Source organism: Dromiciops gliroides, chromosome 4 (assembly GCF_019393635.1).
Source record: "Dromiciops gliroides isolate mDroGli1 chromosome 4, mDroGli1.pri, whole genome shotgun sequence".
NCBI lineage: Eukaryota > Metazoa > Chordata > Mammalia > Microbiotheria > Microbiotheriidae > Dromiciops > Dromiciops gliroides.
Genome location: NC_057864.1, coordinates 76,110,861 through 76,127,936, shown reverse-complemented (window position 1 = coordinate 76,127,936; position 17,076 = coordinate 76,110,861). Strand labels below are relative to the sequence as shown.

At 36.4% G+C, this 17,076-nt stretch overlaps 1 protein-coding gene across 1 annotated transcript in view; it reads left to right on the top strand.

The window, feature by feature from the left end:
* Positions 1-16,489, top strand: part of SHCBP1L (SHC binding and spindle associated 1 like) — a 43,620-nt gene extending 27,131 nt beyond the window's left edge. Inside the window, exons 7-10 of the mRNA XM_043964585.1 lie at positions 6,922-7,075; positions 12,531-12,781; positions 14,397-14,519; positions 16,238-16,489. Of these exons, the coding sequence (XP_043820520.1) occupies positions 6,922-7,075; positions 12,531-12,781; positions 14,397-14,519; positions 16,238-16,489 (780 nt within the window). The remainder of the gene's footprint in view (positions 1-6,921; positions 7,076-12,530; positions 12,782-14,396; positions 14,520-16,237) is intronic.
* The last annotated feature ends 587 nt before the right edge of the window (positions 16,490-17,076 follow it).

Sequence of the window (17,076 nt, the reverse complement as noted above, 5' to 3'; positions counted from 1 at the left end):
AGGATCAAATGAGGTAATATTTGTAAAGTACTTAGCACAGTGCCTGGCATATAGTAGGCACTACATAAATGTTTACTCCCTTTTCCTTCCTTTCCCTTTTTTCCCCCTTCCAAAATACATCATCTTCTTTTAGAAGACCAAATGTTGAATTTTTATAATGCTGAAGTCATTAGGCTCCTGAGAGGCTCTCTTCAGTTACCCACTATACATAAAACCTTGATAGTTGACCTTAATTGGAGAGAAGTAAGAAAGAGCAGGAAGATCCTTCTAAAGTAATGGAGAAAAAACTATTAGGTATTTTTAATTTAATTTAATTTTTTAAAAATTAAATTAAGTTTACTTTTTCATTATATTTTAAGTTCTGAATTGTTTCCCTCCCTACCTCACACTAGAGAAGACCACCATCTCTCTCTCTCACATATACACAAACACACACACACACACACACACACACACACACATGTGTAAAACCATAGTTGCACACTTCTAGTTATCGTTTCTTTCTCTGGAGGTGGATAACATCTTCCTTCAGTGGTCCATTGTGATTGATATGAGTATTTATAATACTCAGAATACTTAGTCATTCACAGATATACTTTGAACAGTATTGCTGTTCTTTTGGTTCTGTTCATTCCACTCTTCATTATTTTATGGGAGTCTTTCCATGTTTTTCTAAAATCATCCAGCTCATCGTTTCTTATAGCATAGTAGTATTCCATCACAATCATATACTACAACTTGTTTATCCATTCCCTAATTGATGGGCATCCCCACAGTTTCCAGTTCTTTGGCACCACAAAGAGAACTGCTATAAATATTTTAGAACATATTGGTTCTTTTCCTTTTTCCCTGATCACCTTGGGAAACAGACTTAATGGTATTGCTAGATCATAGGATATATATAGTTTTAGAACTCTTTGGACATAATTCCAGATTGCTCTCCAAAATGATTGGATCAGTTCACAATTCCACCAACCAAGAATTAGTGTCCCAATTTTTCCACATTCCTTCCAACATTCATCTGTTTACCTTCTATCACTGTAGCCAGTCTCAAAGGTGTGAGATGATATCTCAAAGTTGTTTTAATTTGCATTTCTCTAATTAGTAATGATTTAGAGCATTTTTATAGGATGAATTTTATTTATATGATTTGGTTTTTTCATTGAAAAACTGCCTGTTCTTATCCTTTGACCATTTATCAATTGGGGAATGATCCATATTCTTATAAATTTTACAAACTTCTCTATGTATTTGAGATATGAAACCTTTATCCAAGAAATTGTCAATAAACATTTTCCCCAATTTTCTGCTTTCCTTTTAATCTTGGCTATATTGGTTTTATTTATACAAAACCTTTTTAATTTAATGCAATCAAAGTTATCCATTTTATACCTCACAATGCTCTCCATCTCTTGTTTATTCATAAATTCTTCTCCTGTCCTTAAGTCTGATAGGTAATATATTCCATGTTCTTTCTTCTAATTTATTTCTCGTTGTTGTTCGTCCTTTGTTCTTGAAGAGGACCAGTGACCAGCAGAGTCATGTCTTGACTTACAAGTGAATTGGATTTAAGTGAGGCAGAGCTGTGCAAATTCATCAGCCCCACTCTCCTACATAGTCATTAGAATCCAGTGGCAAGACATAGGTCAGGATGTAGTTGGGAGACCTTGGCGTTTTTAAGTTAAGGTCTTTCCCAGGTCCTGCTTTGTCTGAGGCAACACTCATTCAGTAGTTAAGGCTAGGTAAGAATTGAGGTAAAAGATGGCTTACTTTGCCTTCACAAAACAGTCAGTGTGGGGAAGACCCTCAAGAGTTTCTGGGCAAAACAGAAACAATTGCTATTTACATTCACTCTGAACCATCAAAACTGAAACAGTGAGCCTCTTATTTACTTATGACATCTTCCTTTATATCTAAGTCATGTGTCCATTTTTACCTTGTCTTGATAAATGGTGTAAGATACTGGTCTATGCCCAGTTTCTGCCAGGGTGCTTTCCAGTTTTCCCAACAATTTTTACCAAATAGTGAATTCTTATTCTACAAGCTTGAATCATTGCATTTGTCAAACACAGTGTTACTATAATAACTTAACACGGTGTATTGTATGACTACTCTATTCCACTGATCCACCTATTTCTTAGCTAGTACCAGATAATTTTGATAATACTTTATAATACAATTTAAGATCTGGTGCTGCTAAACCTCCTTCTTTTACTTTTTTTCCATTAATTCCTTTGATATTCTTCACCTTTTGCTCTTTCCTGTGAATTTTTTATAGGTCATTTTATTTTTATTTATTTTTTTAAAAAATTTTTAGTGAGGCAATTGGGGTTAAGTGACTTGCCCAGGGTCACACAGCTAGTAAGTGTTAAGTGTCTGTCACATTTGAACTCAGGTACTCCTGACTCCAGGGCCGGTGCTCTATCCACAGCGCCACCTAGCTGCCCCTATAGGTCATTTTAAAAGAAATATATTTCTATTAGTATTTTCAAGTGTATGTAATATCACCCTGCTTTCAGTATATAGCAATAAAATAAAATCATAAAACAAACTCCAGATCTAAGCAAAGAATGAGTTCTGAGTCAACCAGACAGATTCCAGGATAGTTTTTTTTTAACAATGATAATCAGTACATCTGCTAGATCCTCAGCCCTAGAGATGATGTTGCTTCCATCTTGTCAAAAAACCAAAAGCTCATTTTTGCAGCCCTTCTCTTGGTGTATAATTTTGCAGCAAGATATGGGATGATACTATTTTCAAAGAATTCAAAATGAGTATCACACAGAAGGCAGTAGAGAAATTGGTGATGATTGGGAAGAGCCTGTAACATATAACCAATGAGGAACTCTGAAAAATAGGAGTAAAAAATATCTTTAATGTCAGAGAAGGAAGAAAAGATGGGGTGGCCACATGCAGGAATGAGGGATAAGAGCCGGACAGCAAAGGTACCTTCATGATGTAAGGATAAAGTGAGAAGGGCCTCTAGCATATATGGGACACACTTGAGGTGAATTTATAGAAAGGACATAAATAAGAATTGCACATAATGGGGATGGGTTGCACTTTGCATTGTTAGAAGGAATGATCTAATTAATGAGATAACAGTCATTACTTCTAAGGGAAAGGGTAATATTTTGATAAATAAGTAAATTATATTATGAATATGCTTTAACAGGAAAAAGTGGCAAATGACTATTTGAATAGAATTAAAATAGAAATCATGGGGCAGCTAGGTGGTTCAGTGGATAGAGCGCTGGCCCTGGAGTCAGGAGGACCTGAGTTCAAATCCGGCCTCAGACACTTAACACTTACTAGCTGTGTGACCTTGGGCAAGTCACTTAACCCCAATTGCCTCACTAAAAAAAAAAAAAAGAGTAGAAATGATCATTTGAATAGACTTTGCTAAAAACTTCACTCTTAAATAGGTTAATATTCTTCATATTTATGAAAGCATTTTGTTTGGCAAACCTTTTTAAATATCTGTAGGTAGAATTATGGCATGAAAGTCCTAAAAAATCTAAAAATAATTTTACATTTCTGGAAAAAGCTCATCTTTGTTCAAGTTGCATTAAATTATTTTTAGATTCTTTAGTACAGCTAATACATTCTCTGATTTCTGTTTATGTAAGTTCATGTAAGGAATGTCTCCCAGGGAAGGTAGGCTGTTTGCCTTATAGTTGAGGAAGAAAGAAGAATCACTAAAATTTTCATTTCTTATTCATTAAATAAAAGTTTCTTCCCTGCTTCAGAAAATCCTAGGCAACTCATTTAAATTCCCAAACTATAAAATAAAACACAGAATTATCCAGGAGCTAATCTCATAGTATAATGTATTTTTTAAGGAGTTTGGAAAGTTTTGTAGTTAGGAAGTTTATTTTATACTGTGGAAAAAGGAGCAAGTAGGTCTTGGTGTGATGTGGTAAGCAATGATTTCAGCGGTTCTTCCCTTGCCCTTTCATCCATTATGATAGGTTGATTAACTGATTCACCAAATGAGTGGCCTCTGAGGTTCCTTTTTAGCCTGATATTGTGTTACTCTAAGTGTAATAAATTGCCAAGGTAAAACCTTTGTTTTTCTCACTGTTTTTAGATTCATTTTGCATAAGTAGATAGGGATTATCAGATGGATATATGAAGTGAAGAAATGCTCATTCCAAATGACTTTAAAATTATGACTAGCTTATAAATAATCTGGGACAATAACAGATAAAATGCTTTATATAGCACAGGTTGTTGTTTTTTAACCTAGAGTCCTTGAACATGGATTTCAGAGTATCCATGATCTTGGCTGGGAAGAAAAATTACATCTTTATTTCAGTATAATGCCTTTCCTTTGTAATGCTGAACATTTTTTTTATGCATTTAAAAATATTATTCTTGAGAATGTATCCAGTAGTTTCTCCAGACTGCCAAGGGAGTCCATGACACAATCTATTTAAGAATCTATGCTCTAGGGGGTGGCTAGGTGGCGCAGTGGATAAAGCACTGGCCCTGGATTCAGAAGTACTTGAGTTCAAATCCAGCCTCAGATACTTGACACTTACTAGCTGTGTGACCCTGGGCAAGTCACTTAACCCCCATTGCCCTGCAAAAAAAAAAAAAAGAAGAAGAAGAAGAAGAAAAGAATCTATGCTCTAAATGATCAATTGTAAAAAACTTAGCTACTCTAATCAGTACAGTGATCCAAGATAGTTCCAAAGGACTCATGAAAAAAATGCTATCTATATCCAGTGGGAAAACTGATGAACTCTTGAGTGCAGATTGAAGCATGCTTTTTTTCTTTTTACTTTGTTGTCCTTGCCTTTTTTTTTCAACATGGAAAAAAAAATGTAATCTGTTTTGTATGACTTCACATGTATTACTGCTATCATACTGCTTGCCTTCTTAATCAATGGGTAAGGGAGAGACTAGAAGGAGGGAGAGAATTGGGAACCAAAAAAAATTTTTAAATGAATGTCAAAATAAAATATAATTATTTTATTTTTTCCAATTACAGGAAAAACAGTTTTTAACATTCATTTTTTAAATTTAGAGTTCCAGGGGCAGGTAGGTGGCGCAGTGGATAAAGTAGCCCTGGATTCAGAAGGACCTGACTTCAAATCCGGCCTCAGACACTTGACACTAACTGTGTGACCCTGGACAAGTCACTTAACCCTCACTGCCTCACCAAAAACAAAAATTAGAGTTCCAAATTCTATTCTTTCCTCCCTTTTCTTTCCTCTCCCTAAGACAGCAAGCAGTTTCATATAGGTTACACATGTGCAGTCATGTGATACATTTCCATATTACTCATGTTGTGAAATAAAACAGACTAAGAAGTAAAACATGAAAAAAAAAATAAAGTAAAAAATAGTATGTTTCAATCTGCATTCAGACTCCATCAGTTCTTTCTCTAGAAATGGATAGCATTTTTCTTTTTTTTTTCCTTTTTTCCTTTTTTTCTTTTTTCTTTTTCTTTTCTTTTCTTTTTTTTTTTTTGGCTGGGCAATGAGGGTTAAGTGACTTGCCCTGGGTCACACAGCTAGTAAAATGTCAAGTGTCTGAGGCTGGATTTGAACTCAGGTCCTCCTGAATCCAGGGCTGGTGCTTTATCCACTGCGCCACCTAGCTGCCCCCATGGATAGCATTTTTCATCATGAGTCCTTTAGAATTGTCTTGGATCTTTGTATTGCTGAGAATAGCTGTTATTCACTGTTTATCATCATACAATATTACTTTTACTGTGCATAGTGTTCTCCTGGTTCTGCTTACTTCACTTTGCATCAGTTCATGTAAGCCTTTCCAGGTTTTTCTGAAATCTGCCTGCTCATTATTTCTTTCTTTCTTTCCTTTTTCTTTCTTTCTTTCCCTTTTCTCTTTTCTCTTTCCTTCCTTCCTTCCTTTTCTCTTTCTTCCTTCCTTTATTTCTTCCTTCCTTTCTTTCTCTCTCTTTTTTTTTTTGACAGGGCAGTGAGGGTTAAATGATTTGCCCAGGGTCACACTGCTAGTAAGTGTCAAATGTCCAAGGCTGGACGATTGGAATAACGCCACCTGCTGGATACTTACTGTAGAGGAGTTCTGCCCATGAAGGGAAGGTCTTTGAGGGCAAGACCAGGAGTCAGGAAGTGACGCGGGCTAGTGGGAGGAGGAAGGAAGAGACTGGCGCTCAGTCTCGCTCTTTTTCCTTTGGACGCTGGCGGAGAAGGGAGCTAGAAATGTGCTCTCCCTTTAATAGATAGGAATCTAGGCCTTTTTCTCTCTCTTTACCAAACTCTTATTCTCCTTAATAAATGCTTAAAAGTCTAACTCTTGCTAAAGCTTATAATTTATTGGCGACCACTCATTAGATATTTTAGACAGTTTAGCTAGAATTTTAACCCTTAACATAATGTGTATATATATATATTATAGGCAATAGATAAACCACTGAAATTTATTGACTAGTAAATCAACATGGTCAGATCTGCATTTTAGGATCATCATTTTGATGACTGAGTGTAGGAGGGACTGGAATGGGAGATACTTGAGAGAGCGAGGCCAACCAGAAGGCAAAGACTTTAGGCATGAAGTAACAAGAGCCTCTACCAGGGTGGCAGTATTGAGAATGGAAAGGACTTGGCAACAGATAAGATATTTGAGGGGAGGGTAAGGATGATCAAGGAATCAATGGCATCTAGGTTTCTACTTCAGCAAAGTGCAGCTGGGGTATAATTTAGTTACAGAATAATTTGAAATCAAAGGATTTGAGTTTGAAACTGAGCTCTGCCTTACTTGCCTACTGACCTTGGGACAATTACTTTCCTCTTATTTCTTTATCAGAAAAGTGGTAGGATTAGCTACATGATCTATTAAATTACCTTCTTGTTCTAAATCCTATAACCTATATAAATTCATTAAGTAAATCTACTTTTAGAAGTCCAGTGTTTCTTTTTCTCTTTACAGGTTAAAGACTTATCCTCAGACACACTTCTCCAACAACATGATGATTTAGATCTGGCTTTGGATAGTTGTTACAGTGGTGACACCGTGGTCATTTTTCCAGGAGAATATCAAGCTACAAATCTTGCCTTATTGACTGATGACATCATTATTAAAGGTTAGCCTAACTCTTTTTCTAGTTCTTGGGATTAGTATAATTACATATTGTAAAACTTATGTTTAAGTCTATAGTTAGATATGGATAAAATGTATAGGTTCCAGAGACATATTTTTGTGTCAGCTTTGAGGTAGTTTTTCCCAAAAAAATAAGTTTTAAGAGTTTAACTTTTTCCAATGTATTCATCTTTTACTTCCACATAAAGAATCTGTGATTTTATTAATGTGAAAATTCACTCCATTGAGACTGTGGCCCATCTATAACGTAGGCATTATGCCTTAAAGAGTTTCCCAAGGTTCACTAAGTATACTTTGGTGGAGAAAGCGCTCGATTGTGAGTCAGAGGACTTGGATTCTAATCTGAGCTCTTTTCTCTACTTCCTTCGTGAGACTGGGCAGTTTCTTGACCTCAGTGAGCTTCAGTTTCCAGGTCTCTCAAGTGAGAAGGTTGGTTGATGTGACTTACAGCCCTTCACATCTGTAGTCTATAGTATTACTAATTCATAGTCACAAAGGTGATCACTATCAGAGGCAGGGTTTGAACTCACATTCTCTCATATTTTTAATTCCATTTTATTTTTTAAAAAAACAGTAACATATTTACATACAAACAAAAAAAATTAATTGAAAGGAAAGGCCAAATTTGTTTCTTTTCATTTTATTTACATCTAGAACAGGTAATAGCTACCTACTCTTTTGTCCCAGTCTTCTTGAATACAGATGTACCTTTAGTATTGCCTATATATTATCTAGTATAGTTGTCACCAGATTTTCTTACATTTAAATAGTGATATTACATCTAGTGATAGTCACAATGATCTGAAAATGAGTATAATAATAGCTCATATCAAGTTATGGTTTACAAATCACTTTCCTCGTAGCAGTCCTGTGAGAAAAGTAGTACATATTTATAGCCCCATTTTACAAACTTGTCCATGATCATTCAGATAGTAAGTACCAAAGTTGGAGTACAAATTCAGGTTTGCTGACAAAGTTCAGAGTTGTTTCTTTATTCTCTGTTGCCACATATTGTGGATTGGAGTTGCAACTTGTTTCAAGATATATAAGCTTTTTTTCAGGGCCTCTTTTTTAGTAGATGCTAATTTTTCATGCCTGTTTAGCTTTTCCTCCAGAACCAGTTGTACACTTGATTATAAACATTGAAATCAGTAAGTACTGAATGTCTACTACATGCAAAACACTCAAAACACTGTACTAGTCCTTAAGTATACAAAGAGAAGCAAACAAAAAGCCCTCAAGTAGCTTACCTTCCAACGGGAATATCTCAATATTGGCCTGGCTATGTTAGCTTCAAAAAGACCTACAGTCTTTATTTGTGATCATTTGTTGTCCTGAAAATATTTTAAATTTTCATGCCTTAGAATATTTTATGTTCTGACTGTAGATCATAGACTTTAGAAATGCTCATGTGAGGGGCAGCTAGTTGGCACAGTGGATAGAGCACCGGCCCTGGATTCAGGAGTACCTGAGTTCAAATCAGACCTCAGACACTTAACACTTACTAGCTGTGTGACCATGGGCAAGTCACTTAACCCCAATTGCCTCACTATAAAAAAAAAATGCTCATATGAGGAGGTATTTTAATAGACATTCCCTTTAAGTACTCTTTGTATTCTTTTATCCTAACTCTCCAAATCCTAGTCACTCATCTCCCATCTCAACCCTGGCCACCCCTTCCTCTCTGCTCTTTGGAATTCTCATTACATAGTGAACAAAATTCCCTTCATCCTGAATCTCTTTGCCTCACTCTCCTTCCATCTACCAGATCTTACTGAGATTTGGCTCCTCCTTGACAACACTCCATTATCCTTTACCTTCTCTGACACACACTTCCACCCCACACCCCTGTACATCCTGATCTAGAGGAGTCAGAATACTCCTTGCTCTTCTACTGTCACTTCCAGATTTTCCCATCACTCAGCAACCTCTTCCTTTGAAGTTCTCTCAATTAAACTGTCCCTCCCATGGTCTAAATTATTGGCTGTAATGTATCAACTTTAGGTAATTCTTGTGATGTTTAAAATCTATATTGTGGTCGCCTTAAATTAGAAGCTTCAGCACATCTTTGGGCATTAAACATTTATTAAAGCATACAGATATTTACAAGGAGTTCAGAAAGTTGAGAAAAAGAAGTCCTACCTAGCCTAGAGTTCCAGCCTGGTTGGGTTCTTCCTCAAGTCCTCCTCCACCAGCCTACTTTAATCAGGAACTCTCTCCAGCAAACTCATTGTGGAAGCTTTTTATAGGTTTGGAACAGAGGTGGTCCTTACACACTGCTTCAAGCTGATTGGTTGGCATCCTCCAAATCCATTGGTTCTGAAGGTGTTCTCAAGGTGTGATTACAATCCAGTTAACTTGAAGTAGGCTAATCAGCAGTTAACCACTCTCACTTGATTCAATCAGTCTACATTAATCTCCAGGTGGGTGTTTGAGTATCTGCTAAATCTCATTATTTCATCACATTCTTCTTTTCTCAAGGAATTTAGCACCAGTCTCACATCTTTCTCTCCTTAACTCCTACCTCTCTGCTAGGAGATTTTAATATTCATGTATTTGCTTTCTCAGATCCTCTAACCTGTCAATTCTGTAGCTTCTTTAAATCCCATGGCCTGTTTATTCCTTTACTCCATATATAGGGATGGTCATACACTAGAGCTCATTACCCACAACTGTTCCACTTCTTTTTTTTTTTTAATTTTTAGTGAGGCAATTGGGGTTAAGGTCACACAGCTAGTAAGTGTTAAGTGTCTGCCCAGGGTCACACAGCTAGTAAGTGTTAAGTGTCTGAGGCCAGATTTGAACTCAGGTACTCCTGACTTCAGGGCCAATGCTCTATCCACTGCGCCACCTAGCTGCCCCTGTTCCACTTCTTTAAATAGAGACTTTGACATTATCTGACCTCTTGTTCCACCTCTTGCTGTGCCTCACACCCTCCTAAACCTAATATTTTACCCTCATTGACATCTTTAATCCCTGTACCATTTATACTTTTTCAGGCTATAACTGCTTTTTTACTATCCTCCTTATTTTTCAATCTGAATCTTATTGTTTGCCATTTCAACTTTCCATTGTCCTCTGCTCTTGAATCCCTTGTCCTCTTATTCTTACTCATCTCTTTCCAAACCTCAGATCTGGAATACTACCACTGTTCATTTTCTGTACTCCAACTGCTAGATGAGGTCCCACAACCATGCTGATCAGTACATATCCATGTTATTCAGCTTTGAAAAATTCGAGAACTCTAATCATTAATGCAATGAAAAATCATGTTTCCAAAGGAATGAACATGAAGCTTGCAATGCATCTCCTAAATGAGAGATGAATGATATTTTTGGACATACCCAAATAACAGCAATTTGCTTTGCTTAACCTTGCATATTTGTTACAGTTGGGATTTTGTTGTTGTTTGTTGTTGGAGGGCTGGCAAAGGGAGGGAAGAAAGAAAAAATAAATGTTTGTTAATTAAAGGTATATAATAAAATTATATTAGCAATCATGTTATACAACTCACCTAGACCCTCACTACAACAAAGCAGTCCTTTTATTCCTCCCTAAATGATTGCTTATCTCCCTACAAAACTATTTCAAATCTCTTTCTTCTGTAAACGTCCTATACCTCTCCTTCTTCCTCTTCTTTTCTCTCTTAGCTGAGGACTTTATTGAAATAATTGAGGCCATTTGGCATTCCTGGTGTTGCTTTTTTTTTCCATGTCAAAACCCCTTGACATTACCTTCTACCTTCTTTTTTTCTCCATTCTCTGACAAAGAGGTGGTCCTCCTGGCCAAAGCCAATGTCTCTACATATGCAGTTGATTGTGAACTACTTGAGGACAGGGACTGTGTTGTCTTTCTTTGTATTCCCAGATCTTAGCACAGTGCCTGGAACACAGTAAGTGTTTGATAAATGCTTATTGACTAGCTGATCCAACTCCCCCAGCAGATTGCATCTTCATTCATCCCTTTTTTCTTTCTTCCTTGTCTGTTGGTTCTTTCCTTACTGCATTCAAAAGTACTCAAATCTATCTCATTCTTTTTAAAAAATCCTTCACTAGACCTAGTAAGTATCTGCCATTCCCTTGAGCTATCCTCCCCCCCCCCCATATATACATATATATGTAAATAATTTGTCCTCCCTTTCTTAGCTAAGCTCCTTGAAAAACTGTCTCCATTTCCTCTCACTCACCCTTTAACTTTGCAATCTGGCTTCTCCTCTTATCATGCAACCAAAACAACCTCTTATGGTCTTTTCTCAGTCATCCATCTCAACTGATCTGCATTTGACATTATTGACCACATTCTTCCATCTGAATACTGTTTCCTCTCTGGGTTTTCATGACACTACTGTCTCATTGTTCTCCTCCTAGCTGTCTGACCACTGCTCCATCTTCTTTCTTTGACTTTCCCTATTCACACAAACTGATACTTAAGCAAAAATCTGACCATGTTAGTCATAGTACTCAGTCATTTCCAGTGGCTCCCCGTTATGCCTTGGATGAAATATGAACACTGATTAGCTCATAAAGTCTTTTAAAATCTAGCCCCAATCTATATTTTTGGTTTCTACTTCTCTCCCCACACTATTGACACTCCATCTCCTCTGTCCATGCCTTTGAAGTGGCTATCCCACATGCCTAGAATGCACTCTCTCCTTACCTCCACCTCATAAAATCCCTTTCGCCCTTAATATGCAGCTCAAGCAATAGCTTCTGCATGAAACTTCCCTGATTCCTTCCCTCAACTGCTTAATGCCCTCCTTCCCGAACTATTTTGTATATAATTACTTTGTATTTACATTCATTCACTTTATATTTATACTGTTTATATTTATATATGTACTTATTTCCTACATTTAGAATGTAAGTTCTTCATAAATAGGGATTGTTTCCTCCTTTGTAATTGTATCCCCAGGGACTAGTATAGTGCCTGACACATAGTAGGCATTTAATATATGCTTGTTTGATTAATCTTTTTTCATCAGTGTGGTCACTTACTTATAACCTTGATAGATAAGTAGCTGTAGCCAAAGATACTCTTCCCTTTTGGTAATGAGATTCTATGAATTAGGATAGTCTGCCCTTCATATTACAGTCTTTCATTTGGTCCATGTAACATCTGTGCTAGCATTAACCTTCAAGAAATGTCATTTCTTTGCCTCAATAGAGTAGGACTTCTGTGGGGCATTAAAGTAAGCCTTAAGTGAAGGATTATGAATAGAAGTCCTGAGTAAGTTTAGAGATTGTTTCTATTATGATACCCTATAATTGAGAAAATGAATTTGGAAAAATCAGGCTATTGTAGATAAGGATCTTCTTTAGCTATTTATTGGATCTTTTATTGTAAATATGAAAAGGACAATTTTTATGACTAAATTGCTAAAAGACTTTAAATCCATTCTATTAGTATTAAGTAATTATATATTTTCTTCTGTAAATCAGGAGTTGGAAAGAGAGAGGAGATTGTGATCACTTCAGAACCTTCTCGTGACAGTTTTGTAGTATCTAAAGCTGAAAATGTGAAACTGATGCATCTTACTTTGGTACAACAAGGGACTGTTGATGGTATTGTGGTTGTGGAATCTGGTCATATGACCCTAGAAGACTGTGTATTGAAATGTGAAGGAACAGGAGTATGTGTTCTTACAGGAGCAGCTTTAACTATCACTGACAGTGAAATTACTGGAGCTCAGGTATTTCATTTTAATGACATCACTACTTAGAAGCAGACTTGGAAATGGTTTTGATGTGCATATCACAAGCAGCTATTTAGAACAGATTCAGAGTTCAAATTACTCTGCAAAGTAATCAGTAACTAAAATAAGCTAATCAGAAACAGGTTCAAGAGAGTACATTTAGGGGAAAAATCATACAGATTCAAGATTAGAGTGACTAGTTTATGTAACTGTGACAAAAGGCTCTGAGGCAAAAATCAAATGTGAATTAATGTAAATGTCTTACCTTTTAAATAAAACTTTACATTATACATGATATACATATATGTATGCATACATATGTATGTATGTATTTATATACTTTTTAACATTTATGAAGTATTAGACATTGCTACAGAGCAATGGGTTAAACAGGACCTAAAAGTTCAGAGACAGTCCATTTGATAGCCAAAAATATTAGTGATCTAGAAGGAAAAATCTAATAAGAAATTAACAAAGAATTTGGGAAAAGAAAAAAATTAGGATTTAAAATGTTCATTAATTATTAGAATGATGACCCACTTTTTATTTTGGCCTAGGACTAAGAAAAGTGGACTGATGCATAAGGAGTACAGTTATCCCTTTCATATCGATGGCATTAGCCCCACTCCCCTCCCAGTGATCTGGAAAATCTGCATAAAAATTTTTGGCCCTCCGTTCATACCTCAGAAGTCTGAATTTTTTCTTTTGTTTTTTTGTGTGGTGTTTACAAGTGCCTTATTGTAAAATTTGGATTAAGTATTTGGTCATAGACTCTGTGTCATCTGCTGGCCTTAACTGCCATCTGTGGCCTCTGCAAAACTCCCACAAAATTCCCATTTAATTTCTTATGCCAAGTTGCTTTATATCAAAACCACAATGGAGCAAGTTGGAATGTGGAAAGGATAATTGTAATTGCTTGAGAGAAATTAACATTGAACGGGAGATTTTAGAATATCTTTCCCTAGAAATTAACATTTATCTAGGGTGGCAGAGAATTGGACTCTATGATCTTACTATCCCTTCTAGCCATATTTTCTCTTTTTTTCTTTCCCTTTATTTTTTAATATTTTATTTTTTCCAATTACATGTGAAAACAATTTTTAACATTTTTTTTTTAAATTTTGAGTTCCAGATTCTTTTCCTCCCTCCCAGAGAAGGCAAGCAATTTAATAAAGACTGTATATGTGGGGCAGCTAGATGGCACAGTGGATAAAGCACCAGCCCTGGATTCAGGAGGACCTGAGTTCAAATTCGGCCTCAAATACTTGACACTTACTAATAACTGTTTGACCCTGGGCAAGTCACTTAACTTTCATTGCCCTGCCCCCTCCCCCCACAAAAGACTGTATATGTGCAGTCATGTAAAACATGTTTCCGTTTTAGCCATTTTCTAGCTCTAGTTTCCAAAGGAGATTTCTGCAAAAGATTGCTACGCTTGTATGTTCTTTCATGGAGTTTCAGAATTTAAATACCTATTCCATCCTGTGAATTTCCATAAGTCAAAGAATTGCCTCATTTCTTTAAAAACGGGACTATGGTTTCAGATTTAAATAAAGTTTATGAGTTTTTTCTTGTGATGTTTATTGACTTTTTGCTTGTTTTTATTTTGGAGGGTGCTGGCGTTGAACTGTATCCTGGCAGCATAGCCATTTTGGAAAGAAATGAAATTCATCACTGCAATAATCTTAGAACTAGTGACAATTCAAAAAGCACCCTAGGCGGGGTGAACATGAAGGTAATCTAATTTTTTATACTTGTCTTAAAGTTTTTACTAGGAAGAATTTAAAAATATTCATTGTAGGAATTCAGATGATAGTGGAATGTCAGATTTATTCTACACAGTATCAGAATGTAAGAGCTGGAAAGGATCTCAGAGACCACTTAGTCTAATCTGTATCTCATGTTAACTTAGTTGGGTACATCAGGGCAATGACATGGCAAGTGACAAGATAGGCCAGGTGAACCGCTAGATGGGATGTTCATCCTCACTTTGCATCCTTTCTGACCTTTTCACCATCCCAATGAAAGATGAGTCTTTTGCACAGAATTCATCTCGTCTTTCTTGGCTAAAATGCAGTTCCTAGAATTTAACAAGGTATTCCTGATGTGACTGCCCAGTATTGTAACAGCTTCTTGGTCATTGAACAGAAATTGAATATGTTGTTTAAAATATAAATCGTGGGTCCTAATCTGGCTAAAATCACTGGTAAATTGAGCAAGGGTTTAGGCTTTTAAAGATTTATTAAAATATATATTATAAGTTAGTGAAGAGAGAGATTGAGAACAGATTCCTTATAGCATGGAAGTCTTAGCTTAGATTTAATTCGGTATAGCCAGTGAGAAAGAAACCAATTTCCTTTCCTAGTAGCCCACGTGAAATCTCTCACCACCAACTGGTCCGAATGACTAAGAGGGGCTCCCCTTGCTCTTCATCTGCCCCCATCTTGTTCCTCCTCACCAAAAAAGACTTCTTCCCTAAGCGAGCATTCACTTCCTCGTTACTCTCTCCCTCCCCCAAAGGGGAGGTCCTTCAAGCTGGTTGGTTGAGAGTAGTCTCTTGCTGACGTCAGTAGTCCGCCACCACGCTGGCCAGGTTTGGCCTCCATCCAATTCAAACAATACTAAATCAATCAGGTGGGGCCCCTGGGCATCTGCCAGATTCCATTATTTTATCACACATATCAGCAGATAAATTAATGCTGGTAGACTGTATTATTCTTTTGTTTTTGGTTTTTGGTTTTTGGCAGGGCAGTGGAGGTTAAGTGACTTGCCCAGGGCCACACAGCTAGTAAGTGTCAAGTATCTGAGGTTAGATTTGAATTCAGGTACTCCTGAATCCAGGGCCAGTGCTTTATCCACTGTACCACCTAGCTGCCCCTAGACTGTATTATTCTTAACACTCTTTCCCTTTTTCCTTGTTCCCACCATCATTGTAGAATGTGTAGTGTAACTACTCTGAACTGTCACCAGGTGGTCAAAATTTTGGTAATAATCCAACTAGGCTTGTCCTTAGACAGTAGATTCAGTCTGGCAAAGGGCCCATGCTTGAAGATTTTCTAGCTTTTAGAAACTTCAAGGGCTTACTATCTGCTAAAATTGCTTTTGAGAATCCAAGGTCACATCAGAGTAGGACTTCTCTGAAGGATTATGTGACATAGAAGGATCTATCAAGTAAGTCTGAGTAGAATATTATTTATGAGCACAATTAAATTTTGTAAGAATGTGAATCTAGATATATTGATGAATTGGCCATTTTGAAGAATATTTTACAGTTTTTATTATTCAGAGTACGGAAAAGCAGCACTTGTTAAAAAGTGAAGCAAGTAGTACTGTTTCCAGCTAATGTTTATAAAGATAGTTATTTAACTGACAGATTAATTAGGCTCAAGTTAGGTATTAACATTTTAGTTTTCTCATCTTTATATTTTGTAACCAATTTTAATACCCCAACAGGTTCTTCCTGCCCCTAAATTGAAGATGAATAATAATCATATTTATAGCAACAATGGATATGGAGTAAGCATTCTACAGCCAACAGAACAGTTTTTTATTATAGCAGAAGGAACTCTTAACAAAGGAGCTGCTTCAGGAGATAAAAAAGATGATGATATGCTTTCCAAAGTAATGCAGAATCTGAATCTGGAAATGAATAGTAATAAGATAGAGGCAAACTTAAAGGGGGATATCAGAATAGTAACAAGTTAAAGCATCAGGATTCATGTTGAGGATGCCTATTTGAGATATTTGTTTAATAAATAGTTGCTGATTCCCAAGGAAATGGTAGTTGTAATTAAGTTTTGAGTTTCTTTAATTAAACCATGAAGATTTTTTTATTAATGGTCTTGGAGGGAATGATTCATTTTAACAAATGTTTTTATGTTTTTGCTTTCATAGTTCCTGGTTTAAAAGCATTTTAATTTTGGTAAACTTCAGTATCCTGTTCAATTCAAGAAACTTTTGAAACAAAACAGGTTTAGTAGTAAGGAACTTACATTCTACTGGGGGATACAGTAATTACTGAGATAATAAACATAAAGTATACACCATGTTCCTCCAAGTAGGAGAGAGCACTAATCACTAGCAGCATCAGAAATAGCCTCTTTTCAAGGCTCAGCTCCCTTTGGAAGGAAATTAAGGATTCTAAGAGGAGAGGCTGGTAAACATTATTAGAAGTACCCGGGAAGTCAAGTAGAATGAGGGCTGAGGAAGGCAATTAAGAAGTCGTCAGTAAAGTTGGAGAAAGAAGTTTGACCTGAGTTGTGGAGTCAGAAGACAGATTACAATAGATTGAG